Source organism: Physella acuta, unplaced genomic scaffold, assembly GCF_028476545.2.
Source record: "Physella acuta isolate Inbredline_101_S28 unplaced genomic scaffold, ASM2847654v3 ptg001150l, whole genome shotgun sequence".
Classification (NCBI taxonomy): Eukaryota; Metazoa; Mollusca; class Gastropoda; family Physidae; genus Physella; species Physella acuta.
Window position 1 is genome coordinate 93,257 of NW_026732667.1, and position 24,085 is coordinate 117,341.

Sequence of the window (24,085 nt, forward strand, 5' to 3'; positions counted from 1 at the left end):
AGGCAATATCAAGAAAATTTTTCCTTAAGCTGCATGATTACAAGAAACATAACGCTTAATGAATTCAAGGTGAAGCCGCGCATTTCTGAACTTGCGTCTGAAAGGCAACATCAGAAGTCTCACTAATTTGCAGTTAATTTATTTTAATATATGGGTTGTCCTATAAATTTAATAAGCAGGTACAGATTGTTTTTTCGAAGCGAATATATAAAAAAGGTGTGAGTGGTACGTTTGGTTTTGTTTTGGTGTATAGTATTATCGTTTTATTAATTTTCGCTTTTGTCGTAGAACCTAAGTGTATTTTACTAAAATTATAGATCTAGATCTAGATCTAGATCTCTAGATCTAGATTCTAATTGTTTTAGTCCCCGATTTAACTTCCTTCTACTTCGCTTAAATTGTCTGGACTCTACATACAATCTACATTGCACCTGCCTATATTCTATAATGTTTTAATTATTAATTTATGTTAATCGGCATGCAACAATTATAATAAAAATGGAATTCAACTGCGCTGTAAGTGTAACGGCACCATTTTCATTTGCAACTGTTGTTATGGCAGACAGCTACTTGGATACCTTTCCTTATCCACAAAATCTGGAATTATATTTACAAAACCTGTTTCTAAAATTAGAAGTTGAAACAGTATCATCACAGCGACCAGTTACAATACGAGGCTCCTGGAAAACACTTGTTATGATTGATGCATTTCTTAAGACCTTAATTTCCACTTTAAGTAGTGCCATAACAAAAGGTGCTGTACCAAATGAAGAAGATTTTAGTGCTGCATTCAAACTCTTTAAAGAAAGTGGCTATTCGGTTGAGAGCAAACCAGCTACATCACAGTCAAATTGTACTAACATTTTTAATAGCAGTGGCAAGTCCAATAATAGTTTTGCAGAACATCAGATAGCCATAAACAACGGAGAAAATGAAGAGACTTATACTACTAGTTATACAGAGCCCACAGAAAAGTTTGTACTTGACAAGTCACAAAAAGATAAATGGTATTTTAATGCAAATCCAAGGGGTAAAACAAGTAAATTTTCGAATACAGAAAAGGTTCTGCCTGAACCGTTTATTGTTGTAGAAGCAGAGAAGCCAAATAAAAGTAACCAACCAAGTATTACTGAAATTGAAAAAGCTTTGTGTCAGGTATACAAGAAAGAAACCATAGAAAAGTATAGAAAAAAATCTTCCAAAGTTAACAGTCATTTAAACAGTGATAATACTGAAATACAAGAGGTTAAAGAGGAGTTAGACGACATGGAAAATCTGCATTTAGAATTTGGTAGTGACAATCTTGAAACAAGTAAATCTGAAGGTATATATGCTTCTACAGAGCTACAAGATGAATCATGCAAAATTGTTTCAAAAAATAAATTAAAGAAACATATTGTTTCAAAACGTAAAAAGAAAAAGACATTAAAAACAAGGACAGATAACTGTAATGTTGGAGAAATAAAATACAGTTGTAAAAAAAGTTTACCTGTAAATAAAAAACTAGATATGCCAAGTGAAAGAAGACAGTCAGCTAGGCAGAAACTAAGGCTAGAGAAAAACAAAGTGCTAAAAGCTAGTGAGCTTTTATCTAGTCAAAATAATAATGACTTTGATAATGTCACAATAAATAACCACACCACTACTAATCAGTTACATTCAAAAACAGAATTATCAGATGATGAATCTAAAATGTTAAGAGATGTTGAAATAAATATGACTGATCAATTAGGCAAAGAAAAGAATCACAGTAAAAATAATATCTTGAAAAGTAGTCAAAACACAAAAGATACAGAAAACATGTTACTTAAAAATTCAGATCAAGAAACTGGAAATAAAGGGCATAGGAAAAGAAAAACTGTTAACAAGCTTAAGGTAAAACAAACAACTTTGGAGTGTGATATGTGTTCGTATGAAACCACAAAGCCACTTCAGCTTGAGGAGCATAAGAGACGAGTTCACTTAACTAAAAAGTTTACATGTGAAATATGTTCTAAGGAGTTTGGGTATCAAAAAGATTTGCGACGTCACATGAAATGTCATTCAAAGGCTGAAAACTGTTGTGATGTGTGTGGCAAAATGTACAAGGATGTGAGGAAACTTGTCGAACACAAAAAAGTTCATTCTGAGGATTATGTAAAGCCAAAATTTCCCTGTAATTTTTGTTCCAAGTCCTTTAGTACAAAATATGTTCTAGCTTACCACATAAAGTCTAATCATTTAGGAATGAAGCGAAGTTTTATTTGTCCAACATGTGGTAAAGGCTTTTCTCAAAAGAATTCATACATGCAGCATGCCAATGTTCATTTAGGAATCCGGCCATTTGCATGTGAAGTGTGTGGGAAAAAATTCTCTTATGAAAAATCGCTGAAAGAACACGCATTTATGCACAGAAGTGAGAAGGCATTCTCTTGTAAAATATGCAATAAGACCTTTCGACAAGCCTCCGGGTTAACAATTCATATGAAAGTACACAAAGAAACTAAAGATTATGTATGTTCAATGTGTGGGAAGGGCTTCAGTCAAAGACAAGCCATGGTGCGCCATGAAAGAATACATGTGGGAGAAAAACCTTTTGAATGTGGATTATGTAAGAGATCATTTGCAGACTCTTCAGTTTTACGTAGGCACATGATTTTAATTCATAAAAAAGATCCAAAGTTATGGCGAGAGGATACTGTTTGTCATACACAAAAGAGAACAGATTTTTTTATTAGTGTTCTGGGCACTGAGTCAGATGTGGTGTGTATAGGCCCATCAAACTTCACACAGTTTCAAGGACAAACTGAAGATCTACAGCAAAATATTCCACAACCCAACCCATCTGATGAATCAGATCCACTGATGACTTCCTACAATAAAACTAAAACACAATGCCTAAATGCCGATGAGCAGTTCAATGCTGAATTGGATAGCTCCAAGCTACAAGGTTCTATCATCAAAGAGGAGCCAAGTGTTACACTTCTCAAAGATACCAACACTACGTATAGTAACAGTGCAATAAATGTAATAGCCTCAAATGTAATAATGAGTGACTCAGGGGAAACTCAAGTTGTTCAAGTAACTGACAATTACTCAACCATGAACTCACAGAATCAAAACATTGTCACATCAAGTTATTCTTCTTCACAGTATGTTGTTCCTACCAATACCTCCTCCTTACAGAGTATTATATCAGTCTCTCCACATGCCATTGAAATACCAGAACATCTAACATCAGCATCAGGTCACCTAACACTAGCAACGTCACAGTCAAGTCAAAGCACAGCATTTATTCCTATAAACTATGCAGAAAGACAGTTTGAATATGAAGCAGGTGATCTTTCTAACAATGAGATACAACATTATGCAACGATGATGTCCCAGCCATACAGTCAAAGCATAGTGGTCATCCAGGACAATTTGGGCACCTTCACCTACCATCAACAGAATGTTAATGTTGGATTACCAGAAGACACAACTTCTGGTATTCATCTTCAAAACATTAATCAAAACCCATGAAGTCATGAAGACTACTTTATTTTTTTTTTTAAACAGTTTCACATATTAAGAATATTTACTTTTTTTTTAAAAAGCAAATAACTTTATTTATCTTATTGGTGATCAAATAATGTTACTATGAGACAATTTTTAAAAAAAACTAATTGTAATGTTAGTTTATGATGTTTTTTGCAGTATTGATTTGTTTTAAGACTTAAAAAGGGAGTCTTATGCTTATAGAGAAATCTTTACTTTTGTTATTTCATCCATTAATTTTTCTTACCATCACACAGTTTATTAAGTTGTCTAAATTAGGCATTGTCAGATAGAAAAATCTATATAAAAATGTTTAGATAATGGTAGACTTTTTAAAAGTATAATCAATATACTTTCAAAATATTGCTGTATAGTTAGTTTTTAAAGCTTTATTTTATGTACTACTGTTATATACGGACTGAAAATTTTACATAAAATAATTATATTTACAAGAAATGTTTACTGTATTTTTTTGTTGTTTTAAAATCTTGGGTGGTTGTCAAAAAAAAATGGAAATATTTTAATAGTTCAACATATAGTAATTTCGCTTTCATTATTAATTACAGAATGTTTAAATTAATTTAAAAAACTCGAATTTCAACAGTGACTTTTATTGCTTTATAACTTTTCAACAACCACACACCAATTGCCCTGATCATAGTAGCTGTCTCTTACTCTACAGCCTGATACATTTGTGCAAATCTGTTCCAGCTCACCCTGTTTGAATACATGATAAAATCTGTGAAAAATGTTCTTTCCCTCCACAGGCGACTCATTAACACTATGTTCATTTTTTAACTGCCATGGAACTAAAAGATCTTGTTCTTTAAATTCAGTTCTGTTGACATGGATGGATAGAGTTTTTGTTTGTTTTACAGTGTCACTGCTGCTTGTATCTTGAGACTGTTCAACCAAACAGTTTTTATCAACCTCTGTTGTTGTGTTGTCACCTTGAGAACCTGGTTGAGCAGTTGTCTTCTCAATACATTGTCCAATAGTTGAAGCAAAGCCATCTCCTTCCATCTTGCATGTCTCTGCTGTCAAATTCTGCTCTTTCTCTGATGGATCTTTTGTTATGTCTTCAAGTTTCCCTTTTTTAGCTTGTTTTTTCTTGCTGATGTACTTGGACTGTTTATTGTTACATTGCTGCTCCATGGCCCACACATAAATAAGAGCTTTTCCTCCAGGTTGGAGTATTCTGACTATTTCAGCAACTGCTTGGTGCCTTCTTTCCTGGAAGTCATTAAAAGAACACAATGTCACATTTTATTTTCTATGATGACAAGATGTTATGGTTTTTCTAAAAATAAAACTACAATAACAGTAAGATAAACTATTTTAATAAGAAAAATCTTTTGTATATACTTTTTTTAAAAGCAGTAAAAATGATTGAAATCAACACAGGAAAGGGGAATTTATAAATAATTGAGATATAGTTTTCATTTCTCCTTCCATACATAAAAATTGGAATTTGGAAATAAAAATTTAAACATGATACTACTAGTACATAGAAAATCATTACAAAAAGTTTTTTCTAAGTCTCTCACCACTGTTGCCATATGGTGAATGACAGCAATGCACAGTACCACATCAAATGCATTAGTGCGGAATGGTAAACAGGTAACATCAGAAATACAAGATTCAAACCCACGACTTCTACAAATAGAAACAAGCTTGCTACTGTAGTCACCACCGATCTGTAAAAGTAAATTTGGAGTTATTTATATGTGTGAAAAGTTAACAGAAAAAAACTATAAAATGAAGGCATCTAGTTCCTATTTTATGTTTAATAGTCATTCCTATTTTTTAAGCTATACATTTTCATAGAAAATTTAAGCTCAATAATATTTACCTCATAAAGGGATTTATTCAACCCTAAACATTTTCCATTGCCACATCCTACATCAACCAGGAGTGAGAGTGGTGGCTGGGCCATGATAAACTCCACTACCCTGGGCCATGGTTTATAGCGTGTACCACTAAAGTGATCAGCTATGTCATCATACACCTAGTAAGAGTAAATCAAGACATTCAACAGTTGAACAGAAGACATAAAAGTTAAACAGTTGCATGAAATTGACCTACCTTATGAACATGCTGATGCTCCAGTTCAATAGCTTCATTTTCAGTTTGGGGGACAACCTTTGAATCTGGGTCCACTATTTTACTATTTGATCGTCTTTCTTCTCTGTTCATCACAACTTTTCTAAACGTTAATGAAGTTCTAACATCTCTAGTGAGAAGAGTGACTCCATCTTTGCTAGAAGTTTCTACCACATCAGATTTCCTAGGCGTGATCCCATGAGACCAGACGTACCTGGATTCTCCAGTCATGACTAGCAGGCTGCGACGAGGTAACAGAACATGCAGGTGTTCACCATCAGGGTGGCGGAAGTCCATAACCACCTACATTAGTTTAGAAAAGTTAGAACATAAATTTGTTTGTATAAACATGGTATCATAGTCATAGGTAATATTTATTAAACTTGGACAGTTGAGGTTAAAAGATTTTTTGGAGTCAGAGGGAAATATTTGAGGGAGTGATGGTTTTAGGTATGTGAATGAGATGGAAACTGACTTAACAATGATAAATAATCTTTTATTGAGTCAAAATCCAATTACATTTTTTAAAAAAGTAAATTTAGTAGTTTTAGTATCCTCAAAATATAAATTTGTAGTCTGCAAAACTTTATAATGAGATCTAATGTAAGTTGAAAACTTTTTTGTTACTTTTTCATTTTAATACTGAAAACCTAAATTAATACACATTTTTTAATAAATAGCCTATGTTTTGTTTCCGACACTTGAAAGTGTGGGTTTTGTTTTCTAAAAGTAAAAGATGCAGTTTATAATAATAAACTTACTTGAGATCCCAGACTCAGTGACATAATACCATCTTCAAAAGCTTCAACTGTGTCCACATGAGGAGGTATTCCTGATAACAAAATGGCAGATAATATTTTGCTTTTTTCTGTAACTCACAAAACATACAAGTGAATCCAACAGAGATTCTTAAACTTTATTGCAAACTTATTGCCAGAGCCTATAAAAAAACCCAATGTTCATGTAAAAAGCAAATCATTATTTCTTGCACCAACCTAACCTTGGCCTGGCTTGTACTGGTTTACTGTCAGCTGATCTGGGAAATGTTTTACTAATCCAAGATCAATGGCCTTATTCAGGAACCCATGGCAGATCTCTGGGATCCCACAAGGCAGTGGTTCTGTTACGTCCACATCGTTCAATCCATACTTGAACTCAAACCCATAATGCTTCACCTGCCTGTGTTTCATCACACCTTAAATTTTTGTATTCAATGTGCAGAATAATTAAGTTAATACAATATTTTCAAAACTAATAAAATAAAAAATTGAATCCTAGTTATGCGAAGTGATCTCAATATATGGACAAATGCTATTTAAAAAGTATGAAACCATTCTGACAGTTAAACCAACCTTTTTCAGTCGTTTCTTCCATGTTCATCAGCTTTAAAAGTTCTTCCTCTTCTGCTGGGGTAATAAACTCTTCTTTAAGGATAAGACCCGGAGGCATTTTATTAGTCATCATTATATTCACTGGAACTGCAAGGTAAAGGAACAAACAAGGCAATTTTTACATTTTTTTATAAAGATAACGGAATGCTGAATCATGTGCTTCCATACAAATTAAATTTAGTCAGAGTTTTTATGATGCAGTCGTTAAATATATAAACTTGAAAAGTGCTATATAATAATAAGCAGTCAATAAATGATACCACATTCGGGGGGGGGGGGGGGGGGGGCAGAATTTTGTGATATTTTGACAGATGGGGGGAGGTGGGATAAAAATTACTTCAAACTGAATTTTAGCAATCTCACAATTTTAAAGATTTTTTTAAAAATGTAATACAAATATAAAACATTATTCATTGAACCTTATGGACTCTATCAATATCATAGAAATAGAAAGAAATAGTTTTAAAAAGGAAAGACTGCTATTCGGGAGGGGGTGGCATCATTTAGAGGGGCGGGGGGTTGGTCTAATTTTTTGTGATGATAGAAAGTAAGTGGATAAAAAGAATGTGCAGAAAATATGATTTATGGATGACCCCATCTATGTTACCTTTGTCAGTGTAAAGAAAATATAGAACAACATCTTGTGTCGGATCAGATCCTTTTCTTAAAAGATATCCATTTAGTTCATTTAATACTTGGGATGCAGTATTTTGAGATGAGAAACAAACAAAACAGAATTGCTTTTTTGGAACCATTACAATATTTTCAACCTCTCCATATTGTGTAAACAGTGGTAACAGTTCACTTTGGCCCACATTATTTCCTATACCACCATTTTGTACTACAAGAATCTGCAATACAGACAAAATGGCAACAGAATTAGATCTAACTTGAATTAACCAAAAGTTAACTTTTTTTTAATGGGAACAGCTAACAGACTGATTTTTTTGGCAAATACTTTTTATGTAATGATACTGATACGATTTTCGGGTGCCAGTGTAAAAAATTCTCGGTAATCTATCGTTATAGGTATGTAAAATCGCCCGCGACTTGTAATGTGAAAAACAGGTGACTCCTTAAATTTTAATAATTATTTCACATTTTGAGGAGGATTTATGTTTTTTAAAATGCAAAAATGTTTCCTTGTTTCATTTATGTACCTGTTTTTAAACAATTGAATTAAAAATTTTCAGTAATAAATGAAGACTAGCGATGTTTCCAACAGATGCAACCATGCTCATTTACTATAGCAGCCATCTAGTTTTATTTTTATAAAGTTATAGTGCGAGATTCAGGGAAAGCCACTCTATTTTACAAGTGGCTGCTGTTTATATAGATTCTAGTAAATCTTGCTCACAGACACTGCTGTTTAAAGTTAATTTCTGGCCTATATTGAAGTATATTGATATATTTAATTATTATATATTTATTTAGCCATTGCTTCAGGTTTATTATTAATTTATCTATAATATTTGACACAAACATATCACAATATAGTTCAATATAGGGTAAAGAAGGGCGTTAAGAGCCGTGTGGTATTAAGCCCCAATCAACACCCCACCCCCACAAAACCCCCAATAACACTGCTAATCTACTTCTGAGGTAACAACCACTGCTGTTCTTTGATAACAGAGAAGCAGAGGATTCATTTTATGTAATTTATGACCCACTTGGTCCAATAGGGAGAGGATGAGACAGGATTTAATCCCACTGCTCTTTCCCTAAAATTTCTCATCTCCATAAAACCATTTTGTGAACTTTTTTTCCAAATAGACATAACTTTGGAAACTTTACTTTGTAATAAACCAAATGAGTTTTTCAAGCCCATTCTTTGTTCCTGTATTAGAGCATTGGTTGTTGTACATTTTAACACTATTTTTATAGCTATGGCTAGAATAGTTTTATTTTGGTGAATTTTTTTTGCACAGTGATTATTGGTGCCAAAACAAAATGGCCGACATTTGTCCCATTTTACCATGCTATAAAGTTTTTATCATTATCAGAGTAAAACTTGACTGATCATAACCATAATGGTTTTATTTGTTAGATAATAACTAAATCTACATGAAAACATTAATTTTGTCTACTAGCTTGCCTGTTTAGAAAAGTTATAACAGATACTGTTATGTGGCTCTTGAAACCCTAAGTGCAAGTTTCTCATTTATTAGACCACTGAATATGACACTGGTATAGGAATAGTTAACACAAAATGTATTAATTGTTAAACAGACTTGTGTCTAAATGATAGAAATACAATTCTAACCTGCTAAAAAGTAAAAATTCAGCCATCTGATGTTAGCAAGGTAATTTTTAAAATGGTACATGTACTTATTACCCCTAAGGGGCAATACAGCCGACCCAGCCCCCACCTGTTTCTAACCAACCATAAAACTTCTAATCTCTTTGTAGGTAACAGGAATAAGTGCTCTTAGGTCTCAGCCAATCTGGGGTGGTATGTTATATAATTTATGACCCTCATGGTCCAGCAGGGAAGTAAACAGACACATTAATACCACTGCTCCCCCCTTACAATTTCTTACCCCCATGATACCCAGCCCCCACAAGTTTCTGGCCCACTATAAAACTTCATCTCTTTGTAGGTAACATGGATTACAGTTACAGATCTCAGACAATCTGGGGTGGCATGTTATGTAATATATGACCTTCATGGTCTAGCAGGGTGGAGACCAAAGAGGAATCAGTACCACTGCTCTCCCCTCACATTTTCTCACCTCCATGATAGCCAGACCCCACCTGTATCTAACCCACCATAAAACTTCATCTCTTTGTAGGTAACATGGACTAAGTTCTTAGATCTCAGCCAACCAGAGATAGCATCTCCGTATGTAACTTATGGCCCTCAGGGTCCAGCAAGGAGAACAAAGGGGAAACCAGTACAACTGCTCTCCCCTCAACATTTTTCACCTCCATGTCATGTTATGTAATGTATAGCACACATGGCTTATCAGGGGAAAGAATTAAGGCAGATTAGTTAGTACCACCCCTTTTTACATACAAGAATGTCAACTCTGGACAGCTACACACTAGTATACTAGCTACACACTAGGCATACTAATGTGCCTACTGTAAACTACTAGACTTTAGGCCCTATGTACACCTGCAATAGGTAGGAAAAGTCTATATAATCATACTAAATTTTTAAAAAATTATTTTAAAAAATTTAGGAAGCGATAAAATTATAGCTACATTTTCAAAAATTAAAGCCGTTTGGGAACCATCGATTACACTCATTTTCATATTTTTGTATTGAACATAAGCCGTTGAAAATGATTTTCAATTATTGTATAAATTTAAATATTTTATAAAACTGCCCTTAACCCCACCTTGAACTGAACTGAAGTGGCCAGGGAGAGTAAAACGATGAAATCCATAACATTTATTGTCCATGATAAATACTGACAAGGTGATCCAAGAAAACAAAATGGCGAACAAGGGAATATTTTCAGTTCGATTCAGGCTTTCAAAATTCGTTTGTATCACTTTTCATTGTAGTTGGCTTATTTTTTTATGACTGTTATGCTCAGATTACTAATATTTAACATTATTCTTATTAATTGTTACCAATGTTTTTGTAGAATGCTTTTAACGCACGTTTCATTATTTTTGTTTGTTAGGCCTGTGCAGTGACTACTCACTGTGACTGTGAGTTCTGTGAGTGCTCTAAGCTAGAGATCTAGCTAGATCTAGATCTAGATTCTAGATCTATAAGTTTCTAGATCTGGATCATCTAGACTAGATAGATTTGGTAATCTATCGTTTTAGCGTAATCAATTCGGCTGCAGTAGAAATGTGCGGGAAAGGTAACTGAAACTGATGAATATATTATTATATTTGTTTAAATAAGTATAATTTAAGTCAAATGTTACAAAACATAACAGATAATTGATTTAATATAACAATCACTGACCAAAACAATTTAAAATATCATGAAACTAACTTTAAACAAGGTGTTTGAGATAAATATTAGCAGATAAAAACAGCGGCCATCTTTCCAAATAAAATTTAGAGTAGTTTCCCTTGATACACATGTCTATTCGTATGTATATTGTGTTGATTTTGTTGTTGAATATACATAGCTGTCTTGTTTAATAAAAGTGGGACAGAGGGCCGTCTTCTTATCTTTAATTTCAATTGAAATTAAGGCTATGTATGTATGTACATCCAAGATCTCAAAGACTTTTGGGAGGTCCAACATTTATTAAACCCTTTTGTTTGTACTGATTAACTTGTCAATTATTAGGTCGTCCATATTCTTCATAAATGACGTTGGACTCAAAATATGGGACGGTGTAAAATATTTTTTCAAAAATGATGAAGAATATATTCGTGTTCGTTAGAAATTGTGATTAAGGGTTCGGGTATAGTAGAACTGCGATATGATATTAAATCATCATCTTGCTTTTAGTAACTAATGGGTGAGAGGGAAATCGTCGGGAAAAGTATGACGTCATTTATGGGCGATCCATTTAATTAAGCCTAGTTGTTGTTTTTTTTGTCTGTAGACATTAGTCTTAGGCCTACACCTTTTCTGAATTAAGATTATTGTGTTTTTTAAAATAGGTTCAAATTTTAATTAGTTACATTTGAATACCACATGGTTTGTTTTTTTTTTTTTTTTTTTCCTTCTGCTATCATCAGTTTTTTTTATTTCTTCAGTAGTCAATGTTTACCCCTCCCCACCACACATTATTACAACAACAAAAAACCACCCACTATATATGTCATAGCGTAGATATATAGAATTAGACTAGACGAGTAGAGGTTACCATAGGACGGTACGAACTTGACAGTAGACGATTTGGTGCGAGAGTATTGTGCGCGTGTTCAATAAAATTTGTGTGGCGTGAGTGTGACGTGAGCATGGTGCGACAATGTACCGATGACGTAAGACGCAGCAATGAAGTTAGTTGGGGGTTAGATATAGTAGAAGACGGACGTATTTTTTGATATTGTACAAATGATCTATAAGTGTGTGTTAATAAAGTTCATGTTATTTCATAAACGAAGTTGTTGACATTGTTAATTAGTGTCTGCGGAACATAAGAGTGATTCCCGTCCTCCTCATGAGTATAATGGTTGCCGTATGAATAGTAGTAGATCAGAATATATTGAGATTATATATAAATCCCCCCCCCCCCCCCCCCCCATCACAATATAGTGATATCTCCCTCTAGAAAAAAAAAACTAGATGAACCTATAGTTCGTAGGAAAATTAGAATCTATCACTTAAAAAAAAAGAAATACGTCATTTTTCTAAACCACGCCGTTTCATCCCCCAATAAGCACAACGTCACAAAGTTCGCGGCGCGTGTGACGTCATTTGTCATTAGGCTAATGTTTAAGAAAGAGATACCGCGTAATTAAAAAAAAATCAAAACAGGCACTAAATGACTATGACGATGAGACTAGCGACATTTAGCCTGACGAATAGATCTAAATGACTTTAGTTCGGTGAATTATATTGGTGTTTAATTTATTACAGTGGCATGATGTTCTCCCTCTACTATACAAATTCACGTGCTTTTAATTTCTGCAACATGCTGCCCTGAGATGTTCGGCTCTAAAACGCCCGTGACACAGCGGCTTCGGTAAATGCATTTAGGCTCCCGGTCCCACCTATAAACGTCTGTCCATTAAGCTCCACGCAAAACGTGTGATTAATATGTGGACATAAGCGGCGCTAGTGGTGGTGTCAACAGGGGCCAAGCTCAGGTCTTAAGCTAAAGGTGCTCCGCACTTCATAAAAGACAAAATTGATGATCAGATATCGTCGGACTCTGGCGTTTTGCCGACGGCCGTACTCCTAATGCACAGTCTTAGAGGCTGTCCACTGCTAACACTATTTTATGTTAAATTTAAGCCAATACTGAGCTGTGGCTTTACATTAGCTCAGTGGCGTAGCGAGGTCGAGTGTCACCTGGTGCGGCACTTAATGGTGTCTTGGACTCTTGTCGAATATTGTTGACAGGAGCTACTTGGTTTGAGCCTTATTGTCAGAAGTTATTTCATTTGGAGTCAATGTAGTGCGGCTTATTTTCGTCGGTAGGCATTTAGTGGCAGGCCCTTTTTGGCGGGGATGATGTGCTCAGGTTGTTAAACACCGCTTAGGACAACAGGCATGCAATAGTTATGATCATTCGTTATGAACAAATGTATGCATGAAAACGAACGCTTTATGTTCCTCAATTTCATTGAGCACAGCTTTAAAGAAGATTCCAAAATAGACGTCACGCATCCCCCCCCCCCCGGACCACCCTGCGTAAGTTGACGGCACATTAGCATAGCATATGTGACATCGTTTATGGATAACACCATATAACTCATTTTGGGTATTTGGTATAAACATTTTGACAACAAAGGTTATTCAAAATGTATATAGGACTTGACATCTACCATAAATGACATCGCACACTTAAGGGGTGGAGTAACTGGTTTTGAGATGACGTTTTACGCGGGAAATGGGAGGGGTAAGAAACGTGAAACGTTATGTATTTCGCCAAATACAAAAATGCTGAATATATCGTTTTCATTAGAATTATGGCTTGACTTTTTAACAGGCAGGGCAAAAGGGTAATTTTCGACATTACGACTATTTCGTAACGGCGAAAATTAGGGGGGGGGGGGTTAAGGTGAAGAAAGGTAAAAAAACGGGACGTCATTTATGATTAAATCACTAATTAAAGGAAAAAAGCATGAAAATATTACATGAAAATAGCAAACAAACAATAACACAAACAATAAGAATCAACTCAAACTAATATTTAAATAAACATTAGATATGTAGTGGTAGCTCTATAAAAATAGGGAGTATCTTAATGTGTAAAAATTGCATCTCATAATAATAATTCTAGAACTGATGTTTATTGTCAGTCAATTAAATTGTTTAAAGGGCAGAATTTAAAAAAAAAACGCATGCTTTGTATTTAAACACAAGACTAACGTATTTAATAGCAACATCAATACATTTCCATACAAATAGAAATTAAAGGGAAATGACTCAAAATAATATTTTCTTAAGATGGCCGCTGTTTTTAATAGCAAATTTAGTATCTGGAACATCGATGTTAAACCTTAATTTCATGACATTTTTATTGATTTAAAGCTTAAATGTGGTTTAATATTCAATTATCTTTAGTATTTTAGTAAAATATGCAAAAATATATTCACATCTAAGCCATATTTGATAGTTACCTTATCCCTCCATTACTAGTGACGGCCGAATTGATTACGCTAAAGCGATAGATTACCCTCTAAATCTAGTCTAGATCTAGAATTCTAGATCTAGATCTAGATGTAGACGTAGACTCTAGCTAGATCTAGATCTAGTATAGAATCTAGATCTATATACTATATAGACATCTAGAATCTAGATCTAGTCTAGTAGTAGATCTAATATGTTACGGCTTTTTAATATGTTTAAGTTTAATTATTTATTAAATATAAAAATACTAGATCTAGATCTAGATCTATTCTATTTAATTTATAAACTTAATACTTAGCCTAATACTCAATAATACTAATACTAACTAGATCTACTAGATCTAGATCTAACTAGATCTACTAACTAGATCTAGATCTTATAGTTAGTTAAGTAACTTTATATTAAATAATAAATATTATTGTAAGACAGTAGATCTATTAAGTATAGTATTATAAGTTAAGTAGAAGAGATCTACTCTAGTCTAGATCTAGAAGTTATATATTTTATAAAAATCTATATTAATATTAAATAATTCAATAAGTAGATCTAGGCCTAGTCTATATTCTATAATGATTGTACTAATAAATAGTAGTAAATATATTTACTATAGTAGTAGTATTAGTAAGTATAGTTAAGTCTATACAGTTACTAGGTATATTATAATAATACACACAACCTCATAATTGCAAAATCATGACATAAATTATTTAGTAGGCCAATAATTTCTATATTAATTTAATTTTAACAGGCCTAGTTAATACTTACTAAATTACTAGATCTGTACAAAATACATTTTATTTAGGTTAATATAGGCTATGGTACAGATGACAGTCCTAATACTTCAATTACATTGTTATTATGATTAGGGCCTAGTTAAGGGTAATTACTAATTAGACTTATGATAACTTATGTTAGTCTAATAACTAATAGATTCATATCTAATAGCAGTAGGTCTATAGTATAGTATTGTGAAAAAAATAAAGTATGCTTAATTTTTACAGTTGTCATATTACTTTTAGTTTCAGTAGGCCTATTAAGACTGTAGATTTAGATGTAGTAGCTTAGTAGTAGTCTAGTAGGCCTGTTAGTAGGTAGTTAGTATTAGTATGTAAGTTAAACAAAGTTAACTAGGCTTAATAAGGCTACAATTTTAAACTGTAAAAATTACATGTAGGCTAAATAAAAAGTTACAGACTAGTACATTAAATAATATCCAAAATTTAAGTTTAATCTAGATTAGTAGTCTAACAGTAATTTTAGCCTCTAATAATAATAGTAAAAATTACTGAATAGAAGAGTAGGCTTACTCAGAGCCGGCGTTAGGGGGTGGCAAACGGGGCGGTCGCCCCAGGCCCCGCGCTTGAAGGGGCCCCGCGCTTCAGCAACGCCATTGTTGCCTGAATTTGTTTGTAAACTTAAATATTAAATAATCTTTGCTGAATTAAATTAAAAAAAAACAACTAAATGGCCGAAATTGTTGGATGTTAAAACTGAGGCCACGGCTGGTGCTAGTGAGTTATCCTCTACATGGACTGGGACAGACCGTCATTCGATACGAAGACATTTGTGTCACACATCGCTGGCACGGTCGACTCGCAATTGTCCTGAGGTGACTAGAGATTGCGGTCGCGAATTAGCCCCCGACCTGACATGGGAGGTAAAATCGGGAAAACGTAAAAAGATACCCTATTGTTTGCGGACCGTTGAAGACGTTTTTTTTTAGTGAGCAGGCGGGGGTGCCTGTAGTAAACAGTCAGTGACCTGATGATGGCTTGCAGAGGAGGAGGGGGGGGGGGGGAGCGGATGGGGACATGCCCCGGAAATCCAGAGTATTTATCCCTAAAATCATAATTTATACACTGTATGGGCATCTTTTGTGTAACATCTTTTATGCATATTCACGACGATACGTTTGATAGGCATCCATACAGTAATTATGTTCATATTTATTTTATATATTGCCAGGTCATCTTTAACCCTATATTGCATACTGTAGCCATATGGCAACGTACCATTTTGAACAACCACAAATGTTTAATTTTACAGATACACATTTACTATAGTGTTTCATCCCTTTATTATAATCTCCCTTACAAAATAAATGCGAACTCTTTTTAGCAGAAACATTTTTGTTCCATTTCCGATTTCATTTTCGTGAGAATGTGGGCCAGCTGATCACCATGAAGGTTGGTATTTTTTTTATAATTTTTTTTTCATAAAGTACTTCTTACTTCACTATAAAAAAAATATTATGATAATTCAAAACTATTCTAAATTGTGTATATTCTATCATATGTATCATGTAATATGATTTACATACTTATTTAGATCGAAAATGGTTTGTTGCCATATGGCATCATATTGCAACAGAGGTTACTTTCAGGCTCTGTAGCCAAATGGCAACAATAAATCTATTTTTTGTTTTTCAAAGATTTTTCTATGTATTTAAGTATTTAGTTATATTCAAAGAAGATAATAATGCTCCTATTACCAATTACTTCCTAAGTTCTTTTGTTGAGAGGATGTCACAGAAAGAAAATTTATTTACTAAATTTATCCGCCTACTAATAATAGGCCCATTTACTAGGATTAGTATAACTACTAAATAGTAAATAGATCTAACTATTTTAGCACATATATCACTATAAAATATATATGTATAAACTGTTATTGGCAAATGCAATATATTTAGTCAAGAACATTACTGATTTAGAATAGTAGTAGTATTACTTATATAAACTTTACAATATATTTTATCGGCTAATAAAATTTATAATATAATCCTAGCTTATATGATTTAGTTTTTAATTTTTTAATTATTTTTTCAGAAGCTGCTAGTTACTGATACAAATGGATTTTAGAGAATTTTATTAGAGTAACATGAAAAGAAAGTTAGAAGCATCACCAAACAGATGACCAGGAAACACTTCAGATACATTTCAAAATCATGACGGTTAGTTACAAATAGATTTAGGAGCTCTGTAATCATAACAAAATGTTTACAAGATAGTAATCAATGACACTATCTATTGATAATGTATTTATTGATTGTGCACACTGCATGTCAGGATATCTAGCCTGAATTACCAATATAATTAATTATACCTTAGGGTTTATTTAGCGCAGAAATGTTATTGACGACACGAGCATATTTGTTTGACTAATTATTGTTAGAAATGTTAACCTTTTCTTATAGGGAAACAAATGTTTGTGTACTATTGACACAGTAAGTTTTATTCCAGTAGCCTACAGTTAAATGGTGGGTAACTTGATATTTTTATTTGTGTTATTCAGGTGAAGAAATATGAAACACTGCACAAGTTCTCTCAGAAGAAACAGATTATGCCACATCAGAAATAAAGTGTCTGATACCACACCATTGTAGGACCAACAAATAAAATCTACAAGTTGTGGACAATTATGAGGTTATAAAAGATACTAATATAATAATATAATTGGCTCTCTTGTTGTAAAGTGATAGTTGTATGGGAATTGTGTAAATAATTAAATTTTGAAATTCAGTTTTGTAAAAAAAAATTTTTAAAAAGTGCTAGGAACATTTTGTTAGCCATCATAAAATATGTTAGTGTTGTAAATATTTGTAAATATTCCAGCAGCTAGAATACATGGTTATTATCTGGTAGATATTTTAGTAATCACAATAATGTAAGGGGGTAAAAAGTGTATTGTACCATGCAGTGCGGCTAAAAGAACAACTATCACTGGATAATTTATGTGCTTGTATAATTTTTTTTTTATAAATCTCTTAGCTACCAGAAACTTACTACAACTAGCAAGTTCAAGAAATACACACTTGTGTCAATCCCATTAGGAAAACTGCTATAGCAACTTATTTTAGCTACAATATTCTCATGTGATAAAAAATAAAGATATGTTTTACTAAGTTACTCATAATACTTTCCAAATTTACATAAACAGATAAATAATGGTACTTATTGTGTTAGGTCCAAAATAAGGGTTAGGATTATAATGAAATTAAATAATGTGATCATTGATTTCAATACCAAGCATCCAACACAAGTTTTGGAAGTTTATCTCTTTCTTATGAGTTTCATATATAAATAAATACATTTTTATGTGTTTTAGTAGTATGTGAAAATTACCAATATGTGTTGAAATACATATATTATTGATATGTTTAATAAATCTTTAGTTTGTTCTGCCCTAGAGCTTGTTTGTCTTTGTTTATACTAAAATTTATTAATTTGTTGCCATTTGGCAACTACTGAAATTTTTACCCTTATACGCACCATATTGCCGCATGGCAACATACCTACAAACGCAATATCCCATAATTTTTTTTACAAATTATCCATACAGAAGTGATCTATGATCTACCCATAACATAAACACAGCATAGAAAAATTTTTCCATGTTCAAATAAAAAAGCGTGCAATATAGGGTTAAATACATTATACTTGTATTTATTTTTTATATTTTTGAAGGGCATTTATACAGTAATTATGTCCATTTTCATTTTGGTAAACTTTAACGGTATTCGTAAAGTGATTAAGCACATGTTTATTTTAATTAATTGTAGGGACAGTGGCGTAGCGAGGTCGGGTGTCACCCGGTGCGGCACTTAATGGTGTCACCCCCCCCCCTCCCCGAGGCGTAGCGACCCTTCCCGGGAAAAAAAATTCAAATTTTCGATTTGCACCCCTCCTCCTCAAACTTTTGATTTGCACCCCCCTCAAGTTTTCGATTTGCACCCCCCCACCCCCACACCTTAAACTTTCGATTTGCACCCCCCTCAAGTTTTTCTCTATATATTTTGCTATTTTTTGCCTTGGTGTCACCCCTCTAAAAGGTGTCACCCGGTGCGATCCGCACCCCCCCCCCCCCCCCGCTACGCCTCTGTGTAGGGATATTCAGTATAATAGTTAAGGCCATAGTGATTCTTGTTTTAAAATAGTGTAGGCACACTAAACAAATTATAAAGTCTATACTGTTTGATACATCGGGCCGAGACTGTTTTATGGTAAAGTTCTCCTGATTTCTAAAACGTCTAAATTACCGGCAGTCCGAGCATGCCATCGCGAAATTCTAAATAACATGAAGCTGGCTGTCACATGGTTCACTTTCTAATTATAGACACGGACCTTCTCTTGTGAGAACGCGGTCTTAACCTGTAATGTAATACGTGGACGCTCTATACACACGCACCCTCTCTTGAATGGCTGCGGTCAGAGATCCAGTAACGTAGTACCCGAACTGATTTTTTAAGGGTTTGGCATCCCATAGATTTAAATGTACAGTTATCCTTCACGGGCTTCACCTCACCCCACTAACTGTCACCCCCCCCCCCCCCCCCCCCAGTGTTCCACCTTACTGAGCGTCCGTGATTACATTTGAGAGTCATTTCCTTTGGATATCTATAGCTGTAAACAGTGTTTTTCACGATTCGAGCTTATTCCGAAATCTATCAATGTTTTGCTATTTCCCCCGGCATCCACACACTTTGAATGCCACTGTTAACATTCGATAAATTGAGAAAATATCGATACTATCACCTGCCACTGTGGACCGATTTAACGTTGCTTCAAAGTGCCCGAAGGTATTAAGTCAGCCAAACAGTGCCTTCAGTACATTTGGAGTATTCGGGATTCCTTTCCAAATACGGCGATCGCCTACAGAATCTTGCTAACAGTTCCAGTCACGAAAGGCAAGAAAAGTAGATCTTCGTTTGTGAACGTACTGGTAAGATTTTCATAAATAAACATTAATGTAAAAAAATCAGGTTTGAAGCTGACGTTCATCGTCTCTTTAATGCGTGTATCAAACTTATATCTGTTGTATTTTTTACTTTTCAAACAAAAAGCCTTAACAGAAACAAGCGACGTTTCAAAAGCACCTTCTAAGTAAACAAATTATTTGTTAATCAGTGTCTTAATGTTAATACGACATTGATAAACAGCTTAAAAATACCATATATATCGTTATAAATATTAATTCGCGTTGAGAAGAAAAAAAAACGCCTCACTGTACATGTTTTATTTAATTATACACCAATGAAAAAATATAAGGCCCCGCGCGGATGGTTGGCCATAGGCCCCGCGTACCCCTAACGCCGGCTCTGGGCTTACTAGTAAAGACCTTATTTTAGTTCTACTTAATTAACTTAGTCTTATGTAGTGATCTTTAGAACTTAAAATGCAGAATAGTTGATAAAGCCAAAAGGTGTCAATTGTCATAGATGGATTAACTTAATAATCAAATTAATATAATTATCCTAATATTTATTCTAGTATGTGTATGAATTAATGATAGTTATAGTAGCCTAGTTTGAATATCAATTTTCAACTAATTCCTGAGGTGGCTAAACATAAGTAGTAGATCTTTATTGATACTTTTTTCTTTTTTTTTAATGATATATACATGACTTTTGGACTCTTTTGAAGGCCTATTGTATATAATGACAAACTCCTTACATTAAATACATAAATACACATCATTGCTTTATGATCCTTATAAGACAGACACATATTTTTATTTATAACATTAAGAGTTGAAAGTATGGTAACATAATGAGTTTAATATAGCAGTTTATGAAATTTATTTATGTTTTTTTAGATACTGTGGATTATACAACTGCATACAGAGAAGACAAAAGTCAAGATGAAGCTCAATTTAAAAACTGATCCAAGGATACATGTTGGACCCAAGAGAACTTGTTCATATTGAACAACTATTTTTTATTATGTTAGTTCTGAATGAATATGGCAATTAAAAAAAGAAAATCATAAACTTTGTTATGTTTATTTTTTTTTTCAGCACTGGTTGTGTGTGCTGGTTTAAGCGGAAACTATATTATTTCTACCTTAACTCAATAATTAACTTAAACTGGCGAACTATAAATAGTTTTTAAGAATATGGTGCTGAAGTAGATTTCACCTAGTTTTGTTGCCTCTCCATATTAATAAATTGTATGGTCAGCAAAATGTCAAAGAGCTTTTACTAAGTTCTACTGTCCATAACCAGTCAGGTACCAGTTAAAGCTGCTTTGAAATTGAATCAGAGACAACCTAAAGGATTAAAATTTCAACTCAAGAACTTTTGCTTTAGCAAATGTGTTCACAAATATGTAGTTCCACTCTTAGCCTTACATTTGCATATATCTATCATAGATGTAAAACATAATGTTTAGGGAAGAATCAAGAATATGGGTTTTTGTCAATTCTAGCCATACCAGCATATAAATGTAGACCAGGCTTAGTGAAGCATGGCTGAAAACTAACCATCAACCACAAATACAGTAAACTATAATCACTGCCTGTTTCCTGGTAATGTGTTGTTATTGGCAGTGCAAGTTTATGAACATGTTGTAATTGTTTATATATTACGAAAGAAAAAGACTGTTGCTGATCAGATGCATTCCAGATATTTGAGGAAAAGATCTTTTCTACAAGTTAGGCAGCTATAGCAAATGAGGTTAGGGGAAATGTTGAGTTAAGATAAACTATTTAATAATTGTAATGACAGAGATACCATCACAACAACAAATGTAATTGGGTTTGTATGACTAATTAATGAATATCCTACAAATAATAGCAAAATGTTGTAGTGGTCGTCCTTCAGACTTTGAGGTGGTGGGGGAGATTTGGACCTTTGTGTCAGGGGGGAGGGGGTTCAGAAAGTAAGATGACGCTTTTCCATGTTCAACAAACACTCATGTTAAGAAACTGAATTTAAGCCTTTAATTTGCATTATTAAAAGTTGTTTTATAAATTGTTATAAAATAATTAACCAATAGGCCTACATTGAATGTTGGAAAAGCTCATAGGTCTAAATATTTTATGAAAATCGGTGCTTTAAAAACAAAATAGCGGGGGGGGGGGGGGGGGGGGGCGTGTTGGCTTAGGTTTACTTTTTTGGGGAAGGGGGAGGTCTGGCATCGTTGTGACATCGTTAATAGATGACCCCATAGTCAGAGGTCGATCTAGATTGATTAGGCCTATATTAAAATGTTGATATTAATTACGCTTTACTTATTATTACAATGGAATATAGCCTAGTAGTTTATTTATATTAAATAATATAACATCCCCTTGCACCACAACACCCTGACTATACTAATCCAAATTAAAATAAAAATGTTTGGTAAATTACTATTATATTATTAGTAATTTTTAGTTTGAATATTTTTAGCCTTAGTAAAACCGGAAGTGACTTTGTACTCATTTCACAAATGTTATAAAATATTCAATTTTGGTTCAAAAATATGCTTTCTGGCAACACAAAGTGGAACCACTTTTGGAACCACTTTTCCTACCTATTGTATCAATTGTAGACTTGGCCCATTGGGGCTTAGTGATGGCTAGTATCAGTTAAAGTGTGTGTACACAGCATTAACTATTTTGGGGTTAGAAATTAATTATTTTTATTGCGGAGTTAGTCTAAACTGGGAGATAATACTTATTGCCCCATTGCCCGGCTCCTATCACCCCAAATGCTGATTTTGGGGGTATGACAATAAATGTTCAATTAAACCCATTTAAAGTATATTTAATCTTAATACACTTTGTTATTATTTGTATATTCTGTAAGATATGTTAGAATAATTTTGCCATATTTTCAATACTAAAAAATTCTTAGATTAGTAGAAATCTTTAAAAATGTACAGGTGCTAAAAAGTGTGGCTCTTAACGCCCTCCTTTACCCTAAGTATTTTATTTTACGAAGTGTCTACTCGGAATAAGATTTTTCGGCAAAAGATAGTTCTGCGCATGCGCAGTGACCTATGGCTAGGGTTAGGGCTAGAATGAGGGTTAGGGGTAGGATTAGGGATAGGGTTAGGGATAGGATTAGGGTTAGGGATAGGATTAGGGCTAGGGTTAGGGTTAGGGTTAGGGATAGGGTTAAGGATAGGATTAGGCCTTAGGGTTGGTATTAGGGTTCTGCGGTTGTAAACACACGCATGCGCAGTACCATCGAAAACATCGCCGCTAAGTCGTAGTTTCTCTCCATTGCGCATGCGTATCGCATGCGTATCTTATTCCGACTAGAATCGGCCTTTATTTTATGACGTGTAGATCTGACGTAGATCTCTAGATCTAAATCTAGATCTATGTCATTAATTGGGGATAAGAATAGAAATAATCACTACCTTAGAAGGTTCATGTGAAATTCGAATATTTTCTTTTGAAATCAAGGTCTTTTCTATCTTATTTAATTTTTTAATAAGCTTGTTGCTGGTTTTTCGTTTGGGTTTTACATTGAGTAAATCATTTTCCATGGGGGCTGCCATCTTTTTTCATTTCAATAGAACTCGGAAATTCTTTGATTCGCCAAGTTACAAACACGCAGATTATAATAATATTATAATAATAACTAGGCCTAATGCATTTTTTAAAAATACTGCACAGTATAATATATTCAAATAATTCAACACTTGCATACTCCGGTTTACCATGAGAATATACTCCTATTCTTTTAGAAATGCCAGTTGATTGGTAAGTTTATTGTTTATGGTAGCAGTGAAGTCATGAGTCCTATTGTATTTTATCAAGATCTATAAATTTGTAACAAATTTTCTTTAGAAAATAGTTTCATTTGTAGCTATAGTATTGTCCATTTTTTTCTACAGAAAGGCATTTTATATGAAAATCATTCATATAAAATAAAGTGAATAGTTAATTTATGCAGCAGAAAACATATGCTAACACTAGCGATTTGCTTTGTAAAGATTACTTTTCACTAAGTAAGCAATCAAGTGGTCTGATAGTTATCAGGAAGTGAAGTCAAAGTAGCTGTTACTAAAAGTGTTGTAACTGATGTGACTAATTTTTGTCTGGTATGGGTGGATATACTAATGCATTAAAAGATACTTTTC

At 33.6% G+C, this 24,085-nt stretch overlaps 2 protein-coding genes and 1 long non-coding RNA gene across 4 annotated transcripts; 2 read left to right on the forward strand and 1 right to left on the reverse strand.

Annotated features, from left to right (window-relative positions):
* The first annotated feature begins 336 nt into the window (after window positions 1-336).
* On the forward strand, window positions 337-3,528 carry LOC131956454 (zinc finger and BTB domain-containing protein 24-like). Its single transcript, XM_059320903.1, has one exon. It carries the CDS (start codon window positions 499-501, stop codon window positions 3,499-3,501), a length of 3,003 nt encoding a protein of 1,000 aa, XP_059176886.1. The 5' UTR covers window positions 337-498; the 3' UTR covers window positions 3,502-3,528.
* Window positions 3,529-4,094: 566 nt separating this feature from the next.
* Window positions 4,095-23,510, reverse strand: LOC131956455 (alkylated DNA repair protein alkB homolog 8). Of its 2 annotated transcripts, XM_059320904.1 has the most exons (9): window positions 23,360-23,510; window positions 7,618-7,861; window positions 6,972-7,097; window positions 6,620-6,814; window positions 6,381-6,451; window positions 5,602-5,922; window positions 5,369-5,524; window positions 5,064-5,213; window positions 4,095-4,749 (listed from the first exon to the last, which is right to left on the reverse strand). In XM_059320904.1, exons 1-9 carry the CDS (start codon window positions 23,498-23,500, stop codon window positions 4,135-4,137), a joined length of 2,019 nt encoding a protein of 672 aa, XP_059176887.1. In that variant the 5' UTR covers window positions 23,501-23,510; the 3' UTR covers window positions 4,095-4,134. The 2 variants fall into 2 exon arrangements, with proteins under 2 accessions (XP_059176887.1, XP_059176888.1); XM_059320905.1 differs by lacking the exon at window positions 7,618-7,861 and having other exon boundaries at window positions 23,360-23,493.
* Window positions 16,319-18,420, forward strand: LOC131956456 (uncharacterized). The gene is made up of 3 exons (XR_009388966.1): window positions 16,319-16,418; window positions 17,061-17,185; window positions 17,527-18,420. It is a non-coding gene; the product is annotated as an uncharacterized LOC131956456 (long non-coding RNA).
* Window positions 23,511-24,085: the final 575 nt, after the last annotated feature.